The 23,481-nt window shown below is 52.5% G+C and overlaps 1 protein-coding gene across 5 annotated transcripts; it reads right to left on the bottom strand.

The window, feature by feature from the left end:
• Positions 1-163: 163 nt before the first annotated feature.
• Positions 164-16,954, bottom strand: NLRX1 (NLR family member X1). Of its 5 annotated transcripts, none has more exons than XM_044997006.1 (9): positions 14,400-14,415; positions 13,670-13,803; positions 11,525-11,600; positions 9,947-10,044; positions 8,692-9,308; positions 6,406-7,817; positions 4,202-4,288; positions 2,406-2,657; positions 164-1,633 (listed from the first exon to the last, which is right to left on the bottom strand). In XM_044997006.1, the coding sequence occupies exons 2-9, from the start codon at positions 13,782-13,784 to the stop codon at positions 1,315-1,317; spliced, it is 2,976 nt and encodes a 991-aa protein (XP_044852941.1). In that variant the 5' UTR covers positions 13,785-13,803; positions 14,400-14,415; the 3' UTR covers positions 164-1,314. The 5 variants fall into 5 exon arrangements, with proteins under 5 accessions (XP_044852941.1, XP_044852940.1, XP_044852937.1 ...); XM_044997005.1 differs by lacking the exon at positions 14,400-14,415 and adding an exon at positions 14,132-14,360; XM_044997002.1 differs by lacking the exon at positions 14,400-14,415 and adding an exon at positions 16,754-16,954 and having other exon boundaries at positions 165-1,633.
• Positions 16,955-23,481: the final 6,527 nt, after the last annotated feature.

Below are 23,481 nucleotides of genomic sequence, written 5' to 3'. Positions count from 1 at the left end.
TGCCAAGGAAATGTGTCCCCCCACCCCGCCCCTTCCCGTACAGAAGTACCGCACGGATGGGAGCGGGTAGCACTCCCCAGGCAGATGGCAGGAGAGACGTAGCATGGGTTTGGGAAGGCTCTGGCCGCAGAAGAACAGACCAGTTTGCTAACATCTCACGTTCGTGGAAAGAAAAGTGGTTTAGTTTCAACGATACATAGAACTGCACAACAGCATCCAATACTGGGAACAACCCCCAGAGCTGCTCCGCCCTTCAGTCGCTCCCCACAACATTGGGCCTCACGCTGTCCCAGTCCACACAACCCTCCCTCCCAGGATGGACTCCCAGGGCCCGATTCCCCGGTGCCGTCATTCACACCAGCGCACGGTGGGCGTCAAATGCTCCCAGATCAGAATGGGAGCGGTCAGCAGCCACTGGGCCCTAGAAGAAATGACTCCACAAGGTCCAGGAGACTCAGGCCCTTGGTTGATCACTGGCTCTCAGCCGCCTCTGGTGCCCTTAAGAGTCTTGCCTCCATTGCTAACATGCAACCCTGTCCTGTGCTTGACATGACCAATGGCTGCACCATTCTCAGCCTTTGTGGTGTTCACGCTGCCATCCCCGCTCCCGTGGAACAGAGCCGGGGTCTCACCAGCCTTGGCAATGGCCACTTGCTGTCTGGGAATGGCAGATGGTTACCAGGCGGAGGCATGGGGTGGCTCCCAAGGGGCAATGCTCAGTGGCTCCTTCCCTAGGTGGCTCCAGGCGATGCTTTCGCTGCAGTTCTACTTGGGCATGGCTCAGACAGCAGATGAGAGTGCAGGGTTCATGGCCTCAGTGCACTCCAGGAGGGGAGGCCAGGAGCTGCTTGGGAAATAGCCCAGTGAACCCTAGCACTGGGCATGTCCCTGAGGTATGTGTGGCTGTGGCTGTGAAGATGGGATACAAGTGAAAGAGCGATGGTGCCATCTAAAGCCAGACCAGTGCTGTACAATCTTCCCTGCCCCACTCCGACCAGCTGCTCTGACCGCACCCCACTTCCTCCTTTTCTACTGCCCAGCATTGCCAACACACCTCGCTCCCGGCCTAACACAGTGCCTCGTGCTGTCCCGGCACTGGGACCCCCACACTCTGTAATGCCGCAAGTAACTCTCTGCTCCCAGCTTCATTTCCCTGGTGTCCCCAGCCACACAAGTGAACCCTGCTCTTGGTCTGGTGGTGCTGGTGGAAATGGTTAACAGAGTGACTCCCTCAGACCCTGTTAAGCCCTTATGTCCATTGCATTCTCCCATCCTGCTGGTGCAGACCCATGGGAGACGTGGGGGGTGGGGGTGTTAGAGGGTTCCCTGCTGGATTTTAACCAGCATCTTCTTGACCTCGTTCTCCACCCGCAGGAACTTGGCCTTCTTCCAGGGGTTGCCGGTCTGCCGGCGGCTGCACTCCAGGTCCTGCAGCAGCAGGCTGAGGTGCTGCTGGACCCGCTCGCGGTCCCAGTTGGGCAGGTTCTTCTGCACCACGCTCAGGATGAAGGCCCAGTAGTCGGAGACGTCGGTGCCCACCGTGAGGAACACCAGCACCTGGACGCCGTCGCGGTCCCTGCGCAGTGCGTGCAGTGCTCGCTTGCCCTCCTCACTGATGTCATTGAAATACAGGCTGGGGAAGGGAGAAGCCAGGTTAGGGGGGCACCAGGCATCCCTTGGTGGCCAATGAGAAAGGAGCATGGGGGGCAGTGACCAATGAAATTAAAGGACAGGAGCAGCTCCAAAGGGCAGTAGCCAATGAGAGCAGACTCAGAGAAGAGCCACGGCCCGTGGGAAATGAGTGGACGAATGGTGGCCAGTGAGGGACAAGGCCCCAAGCAGCCACATGATGCAGTGGCCAATGAGAGACAAGCATGGGATCATACATAGGACAAGGCAGTGACCAATGAGGGACAAGGACTCATGCAGCCATATAGGGCAGAAGCCACTAAAGCAAAGTACAGGCACAGTGACCAATCAGAGAGAAGCATGAGCTATGGCTCAGGGGAGCAGTGGCCTATGAGAGATGAGTGGAGGCACAGTGACCAATGAGAAACAAGGACTCTTACCGCCATGAGGGGTTGGCCAATGAATGACAAGCTCAGCTGCCGTTGACAAGGGGCAGTACTCAGCAAGGGTGCTAGAGCAGCCACCAGCAAGAAGCCAATATGGGGTGGGGGTAGCCCCCAGAGGGGGAGGGGCCAGGTCTCCTGGGCTGGGAGCGCTGCCAACGAGAGAAACTGGTGCCCATAAAGGGGATGCCGGGCTGGATGCCTGAGCTTTGGCTCCCGGGTCTGGGGTCATGGATGGGGCGGAGAAGGCATTGACCCTGACCGGGTCATAGATGGGGCAGGGAGGACATTGACCAGGCTGTATTGGGGAGGGGAAGGGGCTTGGGGACTCACTGCACTTCCTTCAGTGTCGCAAGCCTCTTAGCCACCTCCACCAGCCCCAGGGCTGCCTCGTCCGTCACCGAATTGTAGCCCACGTCGAGCTCCTTCAGGTGCTGGTTCTGGGCTAGGTGCTGAGTGATCACTTCCAAACCTTGGTTCCCCAAGGAGGTGTGCAGCAGGGACAGGTGTGTCAGGGAGCGGTTACCTGCGATGGCCTCAGCCAAGTACTTGGCCCCCTGCTCTGTCACGGGGTTGTCCGAGAGCCTGAAAACAACACAGGAAGGTCACAGAGGGAGAGGAGGCAGCCAGGGGTGTTTACTGCTCATGCCTTAGTGCTGCAGGACATGGGGTAACAGAAGACTCTAGGGAGAGAAGAGCTTGTCCCTGTTAGAGCTGGTTGAAAAAAGAGAGGAGCCCCCCCACACACAACAGATAATTTCAGCATTTTTTAAAAAAGATTTGTATAAATTTTCATTGGAAATTTTTTGATTTGGGGCAGAAATTTGATTACCAAAATATTTTAATTTGGAAATGCTCCTGCAGTGCTTCATGGGAGTTGTAGTTCAGGTGCCTCGTGCTTCTATTTTCCACTATAAACTGGGCTCCCTGGTTGGACTACATCTCCCATGATGCAGTACGGTTCCCCTTTTTGGAGGGGGAGGCGGTACTTCTTGGGAGTCGCTGGCCATGGTGCATCATGGTAGATGTAGTCAAGCTGAGGAGCCTGGTGCATAGACAAGAATGAAGACATGAAGCAACTGAACTACAGCTGCCATGAGGTACCACGGCAGCATGTCGAAATTGGAAATACTTTGGGGTTTGGAGATATGATTGTTCGGTTAAAAAGCAAATCACTATCATTTTCTACGGAAAGTAAACACTTTTCGCAAAATACTTTGTCTAGCTGAAAACCCAGTTTGCTGTTGAAAAACAGATTTGACATAAAATTTTCAGCTAGTCCTAGCTTTCCCTTTATCGCAGCCTTGGCGGGGGCATGTCACAGGTTCCTTTCTGTGCTCCTGCTTAACAGGAAATCTCCCCCCACTCTTCCCTCAAACGCCTTCTTCAGCTCTGGATACATTTCCCTCATAATCCCCTCATCCATCACATAGAACTGACACCACCCTCCTGCAGCAACATGGGAAAGATATCTGAGTCAGGCAACGTTCTGTAGTCCCACACAGCTTTGGCCTGGTAGTCAGCTCCCCCCAGCCCTGCCATGGTGCTGCAGGGAGCTTCAGATCTGCCTGAACCAGTGCTAGAGAGACCCACAGGCTGAGCAGGGGTGCAGAGCCGGGAGGGGAAGGGAAGCAGCAGAGAATGTGAAAGGGAAAACAGAAAGATGATGGAGCACACCAGATATTGGCTCCATGGCCAGGTGCCTGGAAAACCATCTTGATCCAGGCCCCTTTGGCAGAGCTAGGTCCAAGCTGGTTCAGGCACCTCTGACAGCCCTTTAAAGGATCCTGCCCAATATACAGACCATGGGGCCAGTGGCTTCAGCTGGCCCTGAGCTGAGCGTAGATCCTGCTTAGTAAGGGCCAAAGTAACAACCAGCAGACTCTGGCCCCAGCCTTTCCTCTCAGCCATATGTTTACCCTCCAACACCTCCCCTCCCCAGGATCCCCCAGACTCAGGCCAGTAGCAGCGGGGCCCAACATGGGGCTTGAACCCCTGACCAGGAGATCCAGAAAGCCATGGCCACAGGTCAGACAAACATACTAAGGAAGTGACCACACCGGCAGGGGTAGGTCTCAGAGAGAGTCCTGCTCTGGGGGACAGGCTCTGGGTTTCCTGAACACACTCACCGCAGGGTGCTCACCACGCACTTGTCGTGCAGCAGCAGGTCCCGGATCTCCCTGCAGGCTTCAGGGCCCAAGCTGTTGAGCTGCAAACTGAGACAGGGAGAGAGCAAGAGGTCAGCAGCAGCAGCAGTCAACCTTTCATGTTATGGGGCCAACGCCCAGCACCTCCCCAGCACTCTGGCCCTAGAGGGCAGAGTAGAGGTTACTGCCCTACGTGGAGGGCATGTATTGCAGTGACTCACACCCACTAACACCCCCTCCACCTCTCCTAGCCTGCCAGACTCCCCAGAACTAGGAAGTGAGAACCACAAGGCATGAGGTCTCTCCTGAGGCAACCGAATGGGAGAGGCGGCCTGTGTCTTGTGGCCAAAAGCACAGACCTGGACTCTTGGGATTGTTCCCTGCTCTACTACTAAGCAGCCTTGAGTGAGTCATTTCCCCATCAGTATTAACAACACTGACCTTCCCACCCCCCAGGGAATGTCAGGCTTAACCAATTAGTGTCTGTGTAAACGCTCAGTATTACTCCTGGCAGGCCCACTGAGCTGTGGATCAGCCGTAAGGCAGCCATCACCTCTGCTTGGAAGATAATACAGTATTTTCTCCCAAACAGGGAGAAAATGCTCCCCATTTTCATGCACAGACCAGAAGTGGGGCAGTACCAGCCAGAAGACTAAATTACTTGAGCTCTCGGACAGAATCCCAGAGATATGTACATGGGAAAACTGTCCCCAGCAGGACGGGAAATTCAGATGTTGGAGGAGAGAGAGAGAGAGAGAGAGAGAGAGAGAGAGAGAGAGAGAGAGAGAGAAGGATCCACCATGGATTCCCTCCTGGATTGTCTTTGTATTGATTCTTCTCTGGCCAAAGGAATGGGACATTCTTTCAGCCCCTCTGTATTTTTTTTCCTCTCTTTCTTTCCTGATTGCAGCTTGCCGCCTTCTGGTAGAAGGTGAGATTGCAATACCAGGCATATTTAAAAACGAGGAGAAAACAGGAGCAAAGTGACAAACAGAGAGTCTTGCAACTGGCCGGGACCTGGACTAGATAGGTCTTTTCCAGCTATAGATTCCACCTTTTCTGCAGCCGGACAGGATTCACGAAGGGGGAAACAATTAGAGGGATGTACCAAAGACCCTGCACGGAGCAGAGATGGAATATATCGTACAGGGAATGGATCACTTGATTACCTGTGCTGTTCATTCCCTCTGTGGTGCACTTGGCATTAGTCATGGTCGAAAGACAGGATACTGGGCTAGATGGACCTTTGGTCTTACCCAGTATGGCCGTTCTTATGTTATTGCTCTGGTACCAAGTGAGACAGTGGGACCAAGATACTCTGATGATCTTAACCATTTGCCCATCAGATTTTACTTTACATCAGGGTTTTCTCCCTCTCTCCCTGCTCTGCTTGTTTAATAAAAAGTTAGCAGAGCTGGCAATATAATCTAAAAATGACTTGAATGGATCTGTGGTGCCTTTAGATAGAACGACACAAAAGCAAGGGACTTGGAAAGCAACAGGGGTTTGGGAACTGACAGCTGAAATATGGAGATGAAAACTACTAGAAGAGCCTTGATGCCAAGAAGTGTTCAAAGAACAGCCGAACGGCAGCCCACAGAGTCCTATAAAGGACCCATTGTCTATAAAGAGTTACTATCTGTTGAGACTACTAGTCCCAGCATGCAATAATCTAGCATGGCTGCTTAGATCAAGGAGCATCGTACACTGACTTATAGTCTCCATGATCGGTATCTTTGTATTTAGAACAGACAAAGGCAGCAACTGTTTACACCAGGGTTTCTCAAACTTCATTGCATCGCGAACCCTTTCTAACAACAAAAATCACTACACGACCCTGGGAAGGGGGGGACCGAAACCCGAGGCCCAAAGCCGCCGCCTGAGCCCTGCCCCACTGCAGGATTGTGAAACTGAAGCTTGGGAGCTTCATCCCTGGGCCACGGGGCTCAGACTTTTGACTTCAGCCCCAGGCCCCAGCAAGTCTAACGCCAGCCCGGGTGACCCCATTAAAACAGGGTCATGACCCACTTTGGGGTCCTGACCCACCGTTTGAGAACCACTGGTTTACACCATTGTATGCAGCACTCAGGCTCCAGGGAACCTGCCGATGGGAGTACAATCAAGGCATCCCCGGATATAAATGGATGACCTAGACCCCCGGCCGAATCAGAGAAGGAGGCACTCACTGGAGCTTCCGGCATCGCAGCAGGACAGGGAAAAGAGTCCGCAGGCTGCTGACATCAAGATGGCACGAGCTCAGGTTAAGCTCCTCCACCTCATGGCTGGTGGTGCCCATGACAGATGCCAGGATGGAGCACTTGAGTGGGGTCATCTTGATGGAGGAGAGGTTGATCGCCCTGAGGGAGCGGATGGCCTCAGCCGTGAAGCGCTCATTCTGGAATTCATGCAGGAAGACGAGGTAGTCCATCAGCTCAGACGGAGGCAGCCACTTGCGGCTGTTCCTGATCATGGTCTTCTTCATGGCGTTGGCAATCTCAAAGGCTGCCAGGTTCTTGATGGAGCAGCCAAGCTGCTCCAGGAGGGCCCGGTTGCGGCGCGACAGGAGCCCACCCATGAAGATAGGGAAGAGCTCAAAGACTTCGTCATCCCGGGCCTCGTCAGGGTGGTGCAGGGGGCCCTCCACCCCCAAAATGCTGGAGTTTATCTGGTCTAGCACATCGTCATTGAAGTAGTCCTCCTCCTTGAACATCTCCACCGCCATGGTGTGGGCGATGGTGTCGCGGTCCTTGCCACTGAGCCGGTTGAAAAAGCGGGGGAACATCTTGAGTAGGCCAAAGAGCAGCGGCAGGATGCGCAGGGGCAGGACCTTGGAGACGATGCTCAGCACCAGAGTCACATCCTCGCTTACCTTGCTGATGACCTCGGACACCTCCTTCCCCACCCGCTGCGTCAGGGTCTTCTTCTCGCCCAGCACCACATAGAGGGCTGCCAGGTACTCCTGCATGGCAGGGATGGTGAAGACGAAGGTGTGCTCCTTGCCCGGCTGGACGCAGGGCGTGAGGAAGAAGCGGAAGACGTCAGTGCGGAAGACGTTGAGGAGGTTAAGCTCACCCTCCGTCTTCATCTCCACCTCGAAGCACTTCTGCAGGTCTTCATCCGAGAAGCAGGTCTGGCGGGACATCACCCCCTCGTGCGCCAGCTTGCCTACCGTCTTGGCCACGTATTTCATCATGGAGACGTTGGTGGGGTCGGTGCTGTCCAGGATCTCCCCGCTGAAGTTGAGCCGCAGGAAGCTGGTGTAGATGCCCGTCAGGGTCTGGCTGGGAGGCACCGACTTGGTGAAGTAGAGGAAGTGCAGGGTGGTGCAGACCAGCCAGCAGTAAGAGGGCAGGAAGCAAGCAGCCGCGATCTGGTTGTGGCGCTCCAGATTCCTCGAGAGCATCTCCACCAGGTTGTCCCGCTCGTCTGAGTTGCTGCTGCTCCCGCTGCCGTCGCAGCCGGGCTGGCTCAGGCGCATCTGGAAATACTGCTTCTGGAGATTGGTATTGGAGAAGCCGCAGATCTCGGCGTAGCGGCCCACGTACTTGCTGGGGATCCGGTGCACGGCGGATGGGCGCGTGGTGACGATGATGCTGGCCTGCAACCAGATGAACAGAGCTGGGATTTAATGTAGTCCCTCTCTTTCTCTGCCAAACCATTACTGGCCTGATCCAGAGCCCACTGACCTCAATGGAAAACCTCTCACAGGTGTCAGAGTGCATTGGGTTAGGCCCTATATGACAAAATCACTTGAGGAGGAAGGGCAAGAACTGGATAGGATTAAGGTGATGATGACCTCAAGGCTGTTGGTTCACATCCAGCCCAGGACAGCAGTGATTTAACATCATCACTACCTGAGGGTGGGTGTGAAGGGAACTTGGGGGATCTCAGTCTGGCTGATGGACTCCCACATGTTGCCTTTTCCTACAAACCCCTCATGCCTTAGCCCATACTGATGGCACAACAGGTAAGAAGCACTGGCACTAGCATGGGGCACGTCATGCCACCTTAGCAACCCCATATGTTCAATCGCCTCACCCCTCCGCCGACATCCATTCCCCCAAGCCTTCTGGATTTGCCACCTTCCATTTAGGCTGTCCGTTCTTTGGGTCAGGAACCACCCTGGGGTCGCATTGCTATGTGCCATAGGCAGATGTTATGCTGATAACTGTAGGTTGTCAAAGAAACCACCCTCCCAGCTGGCACTGGTCAGCCTCTTTGTTCCCAGCCTGTGCAGAGAGGCCAAAGACTGAATGAGCCATGGAGACTGGACTCCCCTCTCCCTCCTAAGGGCTGGAGGTGTCCTTTCAGCACAGGGGTGTGGGGAAGCTCCTTGCTGTACCTTTTACCAGCCAGTCAGGGCCGGTAGAGGCCACACCAAGGAGTGGGTTTGGGGCAATGCTCCAGGGATCCCCATTTCTACCCGCAGCCCCCGCACAGGCTCACAGCATCAGGTGGGGAGGGATACCAACCTCCGGCAGCAGGTACTTCCTCAGCAGGTTGACTACAATGGCGGAGGGAGGCACGGCCTCATTGGGGTCGCAGCACAGCTCGGTGCCAGACAGCCGGAAGTCCAAGTTGAGCCGCTCCATGCCGTTGAGGATGACGAGCACCTTGAGGTTGGTGGAGCCCAGCAGTGGCACCACATCCTTGAGGTGCAGGTACTTTTTGGTGATGAGGCGCCGTAGCGAGACGGGCACGTTGCTCTGGGACAGGTCCTCGCAGGAGAAGGGGATGACCAACTCGAAGCGGGGCAGGCGCCCGTGGCACCAGTCCACCACCATCTTTTTGATGAGGGTGCTCTTCCCTGTGCCCACCGTGCCGTACAGCACCACGTTCTTCACCTGCTGCCCGCAAGCGTCCGCGTCGAACAGGTTCTGGAGGCTGATGGTCCGGCTGCAAGGCGACTGGAGCTGGTTCAGGATGGTCAGGTCAGGCGAGGGCTTCAAGATCTCCTCCAGGGAGCTCTCCCTGATGACCGGGTCCACGTGGATGGTGTCCAGTGAGAAGGACGGGCCAAACTTCCTCTCCTCATTGGGCTGGTGGCTGAACCAGTCAGATAGGCTCTTCCGGTGCTTCTGGATGGCATCTGAGGAGTAGTGGGGAGTACAGAGATGCTCACAGACAGGGGAGGGGAAAAGGTTGTCTCAAGTTTTCAAATTGCAGGAGCCCCTCCAGTACTCGAGTCCCTCAGGACAGTCCCAGGCACCAGCTACTCCAAGCACTAACAAAGCCCAGGAACCCCCAGAACCAGCTAGTTCCCCCCTTCGTTCCTGTATTGGAGCAGCGCTCATGCACCAGCAAGGTGTCATAGCACTGTGCTCTCCCACCCAGGGGCTCCAGGGCTGGTGCTGTCCACTCCCCACACCCCACAGCCCAACCTGACCTGCCAAGAAGGTGCCTTTAATATTGCTTTGTACAGAGGTAGCATTTCCCCATCCAAAGACACCCCCCCAAGCACACTACGAAGGGTTAGAGGGGCAGGTTGACCCTCCCTGTTTCACATAGAGTGAGGAGCCCACTGGCCCCAGGGCCCTGCAGCAAGTCAGCGACAGAACAGGGAATAGAACCCAGGAGTCCTGACTCTCGGTCTCCTTTTCTAACCACTGCACCTCGCCCGGGTCAGTGACTGCATCCCAGCCTGCTCACCTGACTCCCAGTCCCGAGCACACCCCACCACCTCAGCACTGCCCCTCTGGGACAGGCTCCTGCAGCACGGGGCCTTACCGGAAGGGGCCACGTTCCTCAGGGCCATCTGCCCAGGCCGGGTGGAGCTCGGCTGAGATGCACTCTCCTGAAATCCTCCTTGGTAGCGAGCAAAGCTCCTGCAAAGCAGGGGCAGGGAATTGTTGAGAGCGCAAATCCCAGAGTGGGACAGCAGCATCTGTCCCAACGGCCCAGAGCTGGGGCAGGCTGCAGCTTGAGTGAACCTGGGTATCCCAGCCAAAGACATGGTTAGCTCACCCGCCAACCCCGGCCACGTGGAAACTGCCTCCCTGCCGTTGACAAAACGCTTCCGAAACGACGGAGAGGAGCAGCGTGTGTGCAAACACAGTGGCGCAAACAGAACTGGGGAAAGCACAACTGCAGTGGGACCCATGGCAGCTCCAGGGGCATTGTGGGAAATGGGGACAACAAACCAAGACCTGCTCCTTCCAACTCAGCCCAAAGAACCCGACCCCCCTCCTTGTTTGAATTCTGAGCTGCAAAATGTGCCCACGTTATCCTGAGACCAGGTCTGGCTCCAGCAGGAGCCAGGCAAGCTTCCCCCAACCCATCTGCCTCAGGCCTGCCACCGAGGGACCCATGCAGGAGTTCAGTCTGCACTCACCTTTGACCTCTCCTCTGAGCCAGAGAACAAGGGGGCTGTTTGTTATGTGGAAACTTGTCCACTGGGAAATGGGCTGCTGAGGCCAAACTCATTTCACAAGGGCCACCAAATAGCAACAAGCCACTTTATATAAGAACGGCCAGACTGGGTCAGCCCGATGACCCATCTAGCCCAGTATCCTGTCTCCAACAGTGGCTGGGGCCAGATGCTTTAGAGGGGATGAGCAGGACAGGGCAGTTATCGAGTGAGCCATCCCCTGTCATCCACTCCCAGCTTCTAGCCGTCAGAGGTTTAGGGACACCCAGAGCATGGGGTGGCATCCCTGACAATCTTGGCTAATCACCATTGATGGACCTACCCTCCATGAACTTATCTAGTTCTTTTTTTAACCCATTTATACTATTGGCCTGCACAACATCCCCTGGCAACGAGTTCCACCGGCTGACTGTGCCTTGTGGGAAGTAGTCCTTCCTATTGTTCTTTGAAACCTGCTGCCTATGAAATGCACTGGGTGACCCCCTGCTTGTGTTATGTGAAGGAGTAAACAACACTTCCTTATGCACTTTCTCCACCCCCGTCATGATTTCATAGACCTCGATCATCCCCCCCCTCAGCTGTCTCTTTTCTGTGCTGAACAGCTCCTCGCACAGAACCTTCAGTCATCAGCTGGGGTGGGTTTGAATGGGTGGCCTAGAGGTGACAGGCCCCATAGCCTGTTCCCAGCCTCCCAAGCGAGCCAGTTCCTCTGAAAGATCAGTAAGAACCCAGCTGAGAGGGCCTCAGCAGCCTCCCCCTCCGTCCCCCCACCAAAGCCGTGCGTCTGGGGGTAGGATCTCAACTAACTTTTACACCCACGCTGACAAATTAGACCAATCGCTTTATGTGAGGGGAGCTGCCTTAGCCACCCACCCCTTGCACTTAGCTCCCCTTTACTTCATGCCTCCACCGGCTGCCGCAGGGGCTCCAGGCCCTACCTGACAAGGGATGTTTTGGAGCACAGCCTGCCAGCTGGGTGAAGCATCCTCCCAAGCATGAAGCTGCTCCTGGCACCTGGAAGGAAGGAACAAAGGAGGTCAGAGAGAGCAGGATTGAGAGAGATGCAGGATGATGCCCGCCACCTGCCACCCCCCTCCCGAGGGAACCGGCTGCCCCTCTGTGCCCTTCCTCCTCTGCACTCCAAGAAGGTGAAGGAAGGAGCCTTGCACCAGCCGCAGCTGAGGCCCAGACAGCCAGGCACCTTCCCCGGCATTCTGATGGGGTTCTGGATCCACGTGGCCTGGACTGGAGCATGCTCCACTTAGTGTGCATCTGTGCATGGCCAGGGAACAGGTTGCTAAGGCAGCGAGGCTGGATTCGAGCCCCAGGGAGACACCTGCCTGCAGAGTCCTGGGCTCATGTTCAGAGCACAGGCTTGGGAGACAGGAGCTCCACCATTCAAATCCTGGCTCTGCCACTGCCTTACTCCGTGGCCTTGGCATTTCCCCTGTCTGTGCCTCCCTGTGAGGTACAATGCCCCCCGTCCCAGGAGGCTGTGGGGATCGATTAGCTAATATCACAGAAATCACAGAAGTGTCAGGCTAGAAGGGACCTCGAGAGGTCAGCTAGTGCAACCACTTGTGCAGGACCAAGTAAACCTAGACCATCCCTGACAGGTGTTTGTCTGACCTGCACTTAAAACCCACCAATGACGGGGACTCCCCAACCTCCCTAGGTAACCTGTGCCAGTGCTCAACTATCCCTAGAGAGGCAGAAAGTTTTCCCTAATGTCCAACCTAATTCTCCCTTGTTGCAAACTCAGCTGATTCCTTGTTGTCCTGCCAAGGAAAACAACTGATCACCCTCCTCTTCGTAACAACCTTTTCCATATTGGCAGACTTATCAGGTGCCCCCTCAGCCTTCTCTTGACTAAACATGCCCAAGACTTTCAGCCGATCCTCAGAGGTCAGGTTTTCCAAACTTTGATCATTTTTGTTGCTCTCCTCTGGACTCTCTCTGATTTCTCCACATCTTTCCTAAAGCCTGGCCCCCAGAACTGGCCGCGGGTACCTCACCAGAGCAGGACAATGATCTTCCTGTCTTACATACGACACTCTTGTTAATACAGGATGTGACGCTTTGCAGATGGGAAGCACCCTGGGCCTGCTTTGGTGCAGATCCCACTGACTCCAGCCGTAGCTGTAGGTGCTCAGCACTTGTAAAAAGCAGGTTCTTTATAAGTGCTAAGTTATGAGCAAGCGTGGAGGGTGCCCCATCACATAAACCGGGGAATTCGTCCCAAGGAGCGGCACAGCCTGTCCTGCCAGGGAATTTCTCCGCTGAGATCTCTGCCTCCTGGTCCAGGGCCAGAGCTAGAGCACGTGGGACTATCTCCCCGCAGTCATCCACGCAGGACTGGATTTTCCACTTATTGCCTTCTCTAGCACTGTCCATTCGCGGCTCTCAAAGCACTTCACTAAGGAGGTCAGTATCATTAACTCCATTTTATAGATGGGGAAACCGAGGCACAAAGTAGTAAAGTGACTTGCCCAAGGTCACCCAGGGAGTCAGTGGCCCAGCTGGGAATAGAACGCAGGAGGTCTGTCTCTCAGACCCCTGCCCTGCACTACCTCTGTATAAACGAGAAGGAAACACTTCGCACGAACACCACCTCCCCGCCGGTAACCGTGCAATTAGAAGTGACATAACTAGGCCAGCAAGTCTCCTCTGATAAAGCAGCACAGACTGGCTGCAGTGTGAGCTGGGCCCAGGCAGAACTGATGCCATCCGAAGCACCCAGAACCCAGCACCCTCCCTTAGGCCCACAGTGCTTTTGTCTTAACGCAATTTCATCAGTGGGGAATTCATACACAGGACGTGGCTGTGACTTGGCCGCGGTCACCAGGTGAGTCAGGTCAGCACCAAGAGTAGAACTGGGCTTGCTGTAGTCTCTGGACCCTCCCACCCTCTCAGAGCCAGGAATAGAACCCAGGCATCCTGACTCCCCTGCCCCAGAAGGTAGAATCCATCGATTGCACCTGCGGCAGTAACAGGGAGCTGCGAATTTCACCCCAGAGAGATTGGGCTCTGGGGAAAGCCAGGTAAGAGGCTTCTCACCTCAGCCAGTTCTAACAGCTGCTTACCTGGTGCAGAGCTGGGTGACAGCAGCATGCGCATAATCTCTCGGCCTCCCAGCTTGGGTCCCTGGATCCTGCTCCAGCTGGTCCCAGCCTGGGGCAGACATCTTGGGCACTGCATGGCAGGGGGCCTGCTTCAGCTGAAATGCAGACAGCGATCACTTGGGGAGGTGGACCACCCCACTGTGGTGCCCCAGCTGGACAGGCTGGGGTCCTCAGTCCCGTCACTGAGCTGCATGCTCTGAGGGCCAGGTTATCAAAGCCCAGCCTACTCCAGGACACACCTGAGGGCTGAGGAACCAGCCTCATCTTGCATGAGCGGAAGCCAAAGCTTGCCTCATGCACCCTTCCTCCTTGGGCTCTCACACCAAGGAGCAAGGGTTAGCAGTGCCCTCCCCACCAAACAAAGAGATTAGAGATCTTGGAGCAGAGAGTGGGGCCCTCAGTACAGCTCCCCCCAACACAAACCCATAGTATCAGGCCATCCACTCTGTCCTCTACCCTGTCTGCAGCACTGGGGAGATCCCTTCCTGACCCCTGCAGCGACCAGCTGGTGCCCTGCAGCTTTACCGCACTTTTAGGGCCTGACTCTCTTCTCACTCCAGTTTAAATGGATTCACACAGGGAACTGGTGTGAGTGAGAGGAGAATCAAGCCCACTGTACTGGTGGGAGTTTTTTTGTCACAGGCAAAGGAGGGTCTCTGGGTCAGGCAAAACAATAGTTCTAAGCACCTACTGCTCTTAACCAATCACCCGAGCATGGGGCTGCAGCTGTTCTCATTCAGTTCATTTATGGGAGGGGGAAGAGGCAGAGGAGGAGGTGAAGAAGCGGTGTCACCCCCACACATGAGTCAGGCCCTCCCCACCTGAAGATCATACCACTTATTCAATCATGACATTTGAGTCTTTCTTTGCCTTCTTGGGGAGCCAGGCTTCTCTCCCCCACCGAGAGGCTTCACGTTTACTTTGGGGCTGGTGCCCTTTAGATGACTCCAGGGGTGGGGGGCTTAAGAAAGAACCCAAGGGTGACAGTCTCGCTGACATGGGGAGAGAAAGAAAGATCCATCCTCTTCCCCCTTATGCCCCCCCTCCAAATACCTGAGTATTTACAGGCTTTCCCCCTTGGCCTGTCAGTGGCAGTCAGGGGAAGGACAGGCCGGTGACTCCTTCTCTACCAGACGGATCCCAGGGGCCCCACTGCCGGGTGCCCTCCCCACCTTGGCATGGGGAGGAGACCGTCTCCTGCTGCATTCATGTCTCTCTCCAGTGCAGCAGTGGCAGCCGGCACAGAGCCCTCTATCCTGGGCCTGGCAGCCTGTGCTGGCTGCTCTGCTGGAAGAATAAGACACAAGCTCAGGGCAAAGCCGTAGCCTCCTCCCCTTAAAGCAACAGGGGCGAGAGACTCCAGCTGTCAAGCTGAAAGCTGGCCTGCTGCTGTCAGGCCTTGCAGAGAGCAGCGCTCAGGAGCGCCCTGCCAGGGGCTGCCTTGGAGAGACTGGGCCAAAAACAGTCGGGAGAGGGGGTGCCGCTGCCATCTCCATTTGTCAGGGCTGAATGGATCCCCACCGAGCAGGCGTGGGGCCCCTTGCTCTGCACACCTGTTGAATGCAGCAGGAGTTTAGTGTCTTTAAGGCAAGGGTAACTGGAGCAGGAGTCACATTTAAAGCAGAACAAGCTTGTTTCCAGCCCAGACAGCTGCTGCCAATTGCTGAATCCACGATCTGTGTGAGCAGCCGGAACAGAAGAACATTTGTGTCCAGGGAACACATGGTTCATCCTCTCTCAACTGACTAGCTGCTCCAGGCCACGTCTGACTGTCTCCAGGGCAGCAGGTTGTGGGCATTGCCTCCTCTGAGGCTTGTCAGTGCTGGGAGAGGGGTGCCAGCCCCTGCCCTTATCCATCTGCACTGCAAGACTTAGAGACTCCTGCCCAGTGTGAGAAAAGGAGTCAGTCGTTGCATCTGGGTTTGGTGGTGGTGCTGTGGTTGTGGCTGGGTCTGGGGGCATTAGATCACTGGTAGATGTAGGGAGGACACTGAAGGGTTAACAGGTGACATGCTGGCAGGGTGTCTCTCCCTTCCCAACCTGTCATTACCTGGGCTGGAATCCCCACAAAGCAAGTTGCTGGGTAGGTGACTCAGCCTCAGACTCGCATCTCATCTGGTTTGTGTTTCTGGCACCCTGATAATTTCCAAACCAAACAACAGGAAAACTCTGGTCCCAGGGAAGCTTATGGAACCTCCCTGGGCTCCGTGGTCTCTGTGCCACGCCCTTGAGCATGGCCAGAGCTTTAACGACTCACCTAGCCCTTCCGGATACTTTTCATGTATCCATCCCAGAGCCCTTTCCGAAGGAGAGTCTGTCTCATTGATTATCCCCGTTTTATTGCTGGGGAAACTGAGGCACAGAGCAGGCCCATAACAGAGCTGAAATAGAACCCAGAAGGTCTGGCTTTCGAGTCCCTTGTGGTAACCACTAGGCACTAATTAGCAAAGCTGGGACTAGAATCCAGGAGTCCGGACTCCAAGGCCAGTGCTCTAAGCCCACCCCACTTCACGGACACATTTTCCTGTCCCCTATGCTCCTGTAGCTCAGTGGATTCATTGAATTGAAAGGCAGGGTGCTGTGAAGCCCACTGCCTGGGGTCCCGGCTGTTCTACTTCTATCAATAGCTGAGCACGGATGCTGCTCTGGGAGGGGCATGTTTGGGGTGAAACCCAAACTGGGTCAACAGTGTCCCAGAGCCACCGGCTTGGGGACTTTCTCCTGCAGCCTCTGCTCAGGGCAACCCCACGAGGATCAGCACAGAGGTCACTGCTGCCAGGAACCCCACACACCCCATTGCCATCGCCTAGGAGAGACGAACCAGCTTCCTGCTCATCCTGTCTTGCACGGTCCCCGCCACCAGAGCAGAAACACAGCAATCGCTTCCGCTCAAAACCAGCCCATTGCTCAGAACCCAGCCCACCAGGGAAAGCCGCAGATGCAGGAAATCAGGGCTCTGGCTGCTGAGCCGCTCTGTGCTGGGACTAGGGGGAGCAGGGACCAGGCCGGCTCAGAGAATGGGGACTCTGGAAGGTCAAAAGTTACCTAGAGTGATTTCTCAGGCAGCTGCTGTGTGTTAGTCCCACAGCCTTCGGTCCATTTGGAATCGCTCTTCCCCACCCGTCACTGCATGCCGTTGCCTCTGCCGTCCCTGGCAGCTGTTACACGTTGCCCCGTGTCCTTTCCTTTCCGTGGTTTTAGTTCGCTCTCTGACAGCTTCTCTCTGATTGCTTCGTTGCAGCTGTAACTTCCTGCAGCTCTGGCCCATCCCACCGCCCCTACAGCTGGGGAAGCTGCCAAAAACAAGCTGGGATGGTGAAACCACAGAGGAGGAGAGGGAGAGGAGAGCAAGAGACAGCTGCTCCATTAGCACTGCAAAAGTTATTCCTGTGCAAAAAGGCCCAGAGCCTCAAAGTCAATGGAAATCTGTGGCTGCTAGGAGCCTAAATCCCTTGGAGGATCTGGGCCAAAGAGGCTGATTCTGATTGCCTGCCAGTTTCATGCCACTGGATGAGGCTCAGGCGCTTGCTGAAACAACTTTACTAACACATCTGTGGTGTGCAGGCTGGTGGCACATCACAAAATCATATGGTGCCATTAAGCATAAATTGGAGAGTCCTCAGTAATCAGCAGTGCAAGCTCTCTGCGAGGCCCTCCTGCTATTTCCCCACGGCCACAGCAATCATCGGTATCACTACAGCACCGTAGGGGGGTGCATTGGGCTTCACAGACCTACACAAGCAAGGTTCCTGCCCTCTGGAGCTGGTGAATTGTTAAGATGCTTAACTAAACGAGCAATGACGACTGACAGTGGTGGATTCAGGGGCTGGGGGGACAGGCCAAGGGGGAGGAAATATGGCTCCTCGGCAATCTTTATTTTAGCTGTGTTTGGAAGGTCCTGTTTGAAGCAGGGACCATCTTTTTGTCATGTACACCCAGCACCGCGCAGAGTGAGGCCCTGATCCCTGACGATGGGTGCTAGGCGCTAAGATAACATCATTCATAAACAACAATGACCATCGCTGCTACGGGGCAGAGCCCTAGCAGGGATTTTACAACTCGCCTGTTACAGACCACGGTTCCGCCCTTGCAGCTGCAGGGAGCAGCTCCCAGCAAGCAGGAAGATGGGTGGGGTGGAGTCATTCTCCACTTCCTCCCTTGGTATTACAGGCACAACTATCTTTTGGGGTTTGGACCCAGGAACCATCTGTCTCTAGGGAAGGATTCGCCCTGGGAGGTGACTCAGAGCTTTTCTGGCTTTTCCTGTCAGCCCAGGCGCTGAATGAGAAGGGTAAAAATGCAACAGCCATCCCTGCCAGTGCCTCGGGCTTTGCACAGATGGTGGTTACTGCAGCAACACTGAGGATCACTGGATGGGGGAAGCTCCCAGGTGCTCCTGTCCCAACCTCTCCCAGAAGGAAGTGGCCTAGGGAGATAGCCCTGCTCTCCCAGGCCCAGGTGAAGTGCTATGGGGAAAAGACTGGGGCATTGACTGGGGGAGCTCCCAGACGTGCCCATCCCAGTCTCCCCTAACAGGAGCAGTGTCAGCCCTGTGTCGTATGCACTCGCTCATGTGCCTGTTTTCACTGGGCGAGGGCAGAATTTCAGTCCTGAATTACTTACACTTGTTAGGCCTGAATAAAGATGTAGCACAAAAACCAGTTATGTCAATCTGACTGAAGTCAGCATGTTTCATAAAGCCCTGGGAAAAAGTGAGATACGAAAGGGAGGTGCATTCCTCAAGTTACCAGCTGCGTTAACTCCTGTCTTCCAGTGTCTGGTGCTTGGCAACTATGCTGATAAGAAAGTTGCTGGGGCATCACAACTTGCTTACATTATAAAGAAAGACAGATGTGCTTTGTTATTAGGGTTTGTTACTAACCAAAGGGGGGTGGGATATGGGTTGTGTGAAGTGAATAATTTATGACGTAATAAAACTGTCTATATAAGCTATACTAAGCTGTAAAGGGGGGGCTGGTTCTTTTCGGATACGAGCTGTTCTTTACTGATACGTGCACTTATCAATAAAGAACTTTTGATCGGACCTTGCTGGTGTTGCCTGGTCTCTCTGCGGTCAGACAACGAACTTCGCTGTTGGGGTTCGAGTCCCCGACATCTTTGGCGACTCCGCCGGGACTCTGTCTGACTCTCCGGCGGGGGATCAGACTCTGAGGCAACGCAGCGCGCATCCTCTGATTTAGAGGAGCCTTGCCTGGTAATCTGATCTCTGCGTCGGCGATAAGGCGAGTTCTGTGAACCAGCTGAAGCTCGTAGAAATCCAGCAACATCCACCTACCCGTTGAGTAGGGTTAAGGTTGCCTGGGTTAGAGTCCCAGTGCAGATTGTCGGGGTTAGAGTCCCTGACAACTTAGGTCTGGGTTAGAGTCCCAGTCCAGGTTTGCACAGGATCCAAGTAGTCTGGGTTAGAGTCCCAGCCTGGGTTTGAGTCCCAGTCCAGGTGTTCGAGTCCCCTGGAGAGGTAAGTGAGCGCTCGACGCGGGAGGTGGGGGTTAGAGTCCCTTTACCTTGACGCGGGGAAGAGGGGTTAGAGTCCCCTTACAAAATGGAACAAGTTGGCAGTAAGTGTCTGGGGGACGCCCCATTGTCTCTAATACTTAAAGATTGAAAGAAGATTTCTGGAACCAGGTAGCTTTTGGAGCTGTATGTTTAAAGCTGTATGGAGAGCTCTTGTAAAAATCCCCCAGCATATGCCCCAGAGCCACACTGGGAGGAAGACTGTCCGTGGGGACGTCTGTCTCTCTTGGGCTCACGCCATCTGAATTTATTGACTGTGCAGCAAGATATGATGCATCGTGGTAATAGGAAATAATGGCCTTGGTGTGTGTGTGTGTGTGTGGAAAATGGGGAGGGACAGTCTAAATATTCCACCTCACCCCCTAAGGGTACCCCAGCATGTTACATGTACGTACATTATGGTCTTAAAACCTGCAGGTATTTAAAGAATTGGAATCTTTACACGCGTGAAAATCTATCTAAACAATGCCCATTAGAAGGTACCTTCAATCTAGATAAGATCATATATCTCAAAGGAGCTTTTAATCACCAAAGTAAAGCCTCTGACACAGTGTGAGCAATTTGTCTAGGAACGGGTTAATTTGAAATTCAGCTTGCCTTGGTGAAACTGGAGAAGCCACGGGCTGGAATCTGAACTGAACTCTCTAAAAGAGACACTGCAGGAGATTCCAGGGTGTAAAAAACAGCTCTCCCAAGAGCAGAAGCATGTTGGAAATTCTGGACAAGCTGTATACAGGATAATCTCCCGTCTGCCTATTCCCCTTCTCTGAACGTTATACAGACGTGGCCAGTTTGGACATGTGTGAGTATTAAAGTGGCTTAAGGGTTAAAGTATTCATGTTCTTCCTGAGTAATGTGGGAGCGTTCCCAACACTCTTCATTGTTGTTTTATTATTTTTAATTAAGCTTTAAAATTTGATTATATGGTGTGTTCCCCCCACGTCCTGCAGTAGATGAATTGGTAACAAATTTGTCACAGTTTGGTGAGCAATTGAGAATAGGGGAGCCCTATAGAATTTACACCATCTATCTGTTTTACCCTTGTTTTGTGTTTCTTTTGTTTGGTACTTTTGGTGTTATATGTTGAGGATTGCATGATTAAAGGTGAGCCTACTCTCAGCTGCAGTAAGTCCGAGAACTGGAGAGGGGTTTAGCATTTTTCTCTCCACCCTGGTTGACCGGAAGGGTGGCAGGTGGATCTGCCCCAGTCGTAGCAGGACTGGGCAATAGAGTAGTTGGAGAAAAGGGCCGAGATGTGTACTTGATAACTAGAATTGAGCAATTAAGAGCATGGATCATGAACCAGGCGGCAACTCAAACCTGCGCCAGGGCAAGTTGCAGGCCTTGAGACAGGATTTCCAGTTAGAAAAGGAAGCCCTGGCTAAGCAAGTACCAGTCCTTCAGGGACTTGTTAAAATTTAACCATTTGTGCTCAGCATATGTCGTAACAGCAGTGTGTTTGCTACAAGAGGAAATTGAATAGTTCAACGCCAGTGGGCCATGTGTTTTGCCCAGGTGGCAAGCCTCACAGGGGAGGACTCAAGTAGTTTTGTGAGTAGAAATGTTTTAGGGAAAGGACCAGACGGGTGGGGGCTACTTAAAAAGCCCACCCTCCTAGCTAACTGGTAGTGGAATGCGTTGGTACCCATGGAAAGAAACGGTTCAGAAAAAAAAAAAAAAAAAAAGGATCGGGACCAGGCGGCCAGGCAACAGACAGAGAGCTTGGAGAACAGGTTGGAAACTTTTAGGGTGTAGTGAAAAAAAAAAAACAAGAACAGGGTAAGTAAGTATACGCATGTGGGTTCAAATACTCAGAAGAATATTTGGAATGGTGATCTGAGTTGGTAAGTGGTTGTTGAAAGGACAAGCAAGTGATTTAAGGCACAGTGAAAAGTTAACTCTATAGTTGCTGGAGGGAACAGCAGTTGAATTTTGTAAATGTACTAAAGTAAAAAGTTCTTGGTGTCTTTGAAATGTTTGTAAATAAATTCAGGCAAAGAAATTATTAGATTGCAATCATTTGGCTATGAACAATTTTGTTAAATTAGCTGAAGAATGTATCCAGTGCTATGTAATTAAAATTGTATTAGGCTCTAAGAGCACTGTGAATGATGATGTTTTCTTTCAGTGTTTACAAGCAGGAGTTACAAGTAAAAAGTGAGCCAGCAAGCATCTGTATTAATGCAAATTATCTAATTAATATGGGGTAATTCCCTTGTTTTGCCTAAAATCAACAAGAGTATTTGTATATTTTTAGTAATGATTGCCTGCCCAGAAGAGGTAGACTTCTGTTTTGTCTTTCAGATAATCAGAGAACACTGATGTCGGCTGAACAGCATTCAACGTACCATGATTTGCTGGCACAGTAAAAATTGTGTTTTGTGTTCTATGTTCTGTCTTGTGGTGTTGTCTTGTGGCCAAAATTGATGTGTTTAATATTTTTATGGGATGGTCTGATTTAAAATCAAGCAGCAGTGTTGGATTAAAATGCAGATATTTGTTTTGTTCAACTTAGAATACAAAGTGTTTGGATACATCAGAAAAATGTGATATACTAAAGTCTTATACATTTTCTTAAGTAAGAGAAAGATACTACATTGGCCAAAACTTTTAATTGACAATTGTTATTGAAATTTGCATATTAACAGTCTTTGAAAGCAAGGGCATGGAAAGTTAACCCACTCCCCATATTGTACATGGGATCCTTCTGGCTACCTCAGACTTCTAGCCAGAGGGCTGGGGATGGTGGAAAGCTATTGGACTACAGTTTGTATTGAATGAACTCATCAAAGTGGGTGTGCTTGTCCTGGTTTGTTGTTTTAAAGCTCTCTAATAAGGTTATTTTAGTTAAAGGGTATATGTGGCATATATTAGATAAGACTAATGTACTGTATAACAGCAATGTGTATGTGTTCATTGTTAACACCAGGTGTATACGTAAAACATGAAAGTTTTTTTTGTAGGTTAAAAAAAAAAAAAAAAAGCTGAGAAGGGAAGCGGAAAAAAAAAACCAAGTTGACTGAAAAAAAAAATAGATAACATGCTCAGTTTAAAGCTGAGACACTGACTTTGTTCAAGGACACTCCTCACAGCTAAGACTTGGCTAACCCTCAAAAGGAACAAGGGGGGGACTTAAATTTGCCCATGCAGCTATAAAATTTGTAAACTCTGCAAAGACACTAATGCAATGTGTTAGGTTTCTTTTCTCACAGGTAAAGAAGAAACAACCCAAAGATCCTAGCAGCCCTCTCACCCCTTGGAACCAGGAGACTGGGTCTACATAAAGATCCTTCAACGAAAGACTGCCTTGGCTCCATGCTGGAAAGGCCCGTATTGAGTCCTGCTGACTACCAACACCGCTGTGAAGTGCCAAAGACTGACTGTTTGGACCCAGGATTCTCTCTGCAAAAAGACCCCTCCACCTCAGAAGAATTCTCCTACTGATGATAAGCCTATTTTTTTTTCTAGTTCTATTGTGCTTCTGAACAGCATGGCAAAAGGACAAGGTAACGTGCTGGTTGAACCTCTCCCTTGTCCACGGACAAATCTATTGTGCCTTTGAATTTTTCTAAAAGAAGCAAAACCATTACAGGGTGATGTACTCATCATCTCTTCCCTGTAGAATGCTAAACTACATCTGTTTTGGGAAAGAAGAAAAAAAACACTCACTCCACTGACATTGCCAAAGTCCAGGAATTCCTGACCAAAAAGAACATTAAGAACTGACCCTGGTAAAGAAACAAACAATTACACACTGGCAGGAAGAAATTTGTGGGACTTATGTTTGGAACTGTGGTATTAATTGGATTTTGGGGTTTATTCTACAGGCTGTGCCCTGTGTTTTGGATAACTCCTTCAGCATGTATTGCCCTCCCTCATTGCATTTTGAATAGCATTGTCCTTATCCAGTTTTCAGATCGCTTTTACATACCCAGATTGCTCACAAGGGGCTGCCATTAGATTAGCACAACAGCGGGCCTGGGTTATTTCCTCTGGAAAGAAAGAGAATTGACCAAATCCCTGTGGTCTAGGGGCCAATGGTACACTGCCATTTGGAATATTCTTAAAGGCCAAGAAAATCATGAGAACTTGGGCCAACTAGAAAAGGCCACTAGACTTATTTTTGATGCTCAGCTATCTTAAGTACAAGCTGGAGTTGGTGAGTTACATGTCATTTCCACCCTTAGTTCTGTGACCCAGAAGTTACTGACAGAGATGGTACTAAATATCACTGAGGC

The sequence above is a fragment of the Mauremys mutica genome, chromosome 22 (assembly GCF_020497125.1).
Source record: "Mauremys mutica isolate MM-2020 ecotype Southern chromosome 22, ASM2049712v1, whole genome shotgun sequence".
NCBI lineage: Eukaryota > Metazoa > Chordata > Testudines > Geoemydidae > Mauremys > Mauremys mutica.
This window is presented reverse-complemented; position numbering and strand designations above follow the sequence as displayed.

Excerpts from the sequence above, each read along its gene's own strand:
- NLRX1 (XM_044997002.1), bottom strand. The coding sequence starts at position 13,784 with ATGCAGTGCCCAAGATGTCTGCCCCAGGCTGGGACCAGCTGGAGCAGG. Across the intron at positions 10,045-11,524 it reads TCCAAAACATCCCTTGTCAG|GAGCTTTGCTCGCTACCAAG; the intron begins GTAGGGCCTGGA and ends CCTGCTTTGCAG. Across the intron at positions 1,634-2,405 it reads GCGACACTGAAGGAAGTGCA|CCTGTATTTCAATGACATCA; the intron begins GTGAGTCCCCAA and ends TCCCTTCCCCAG.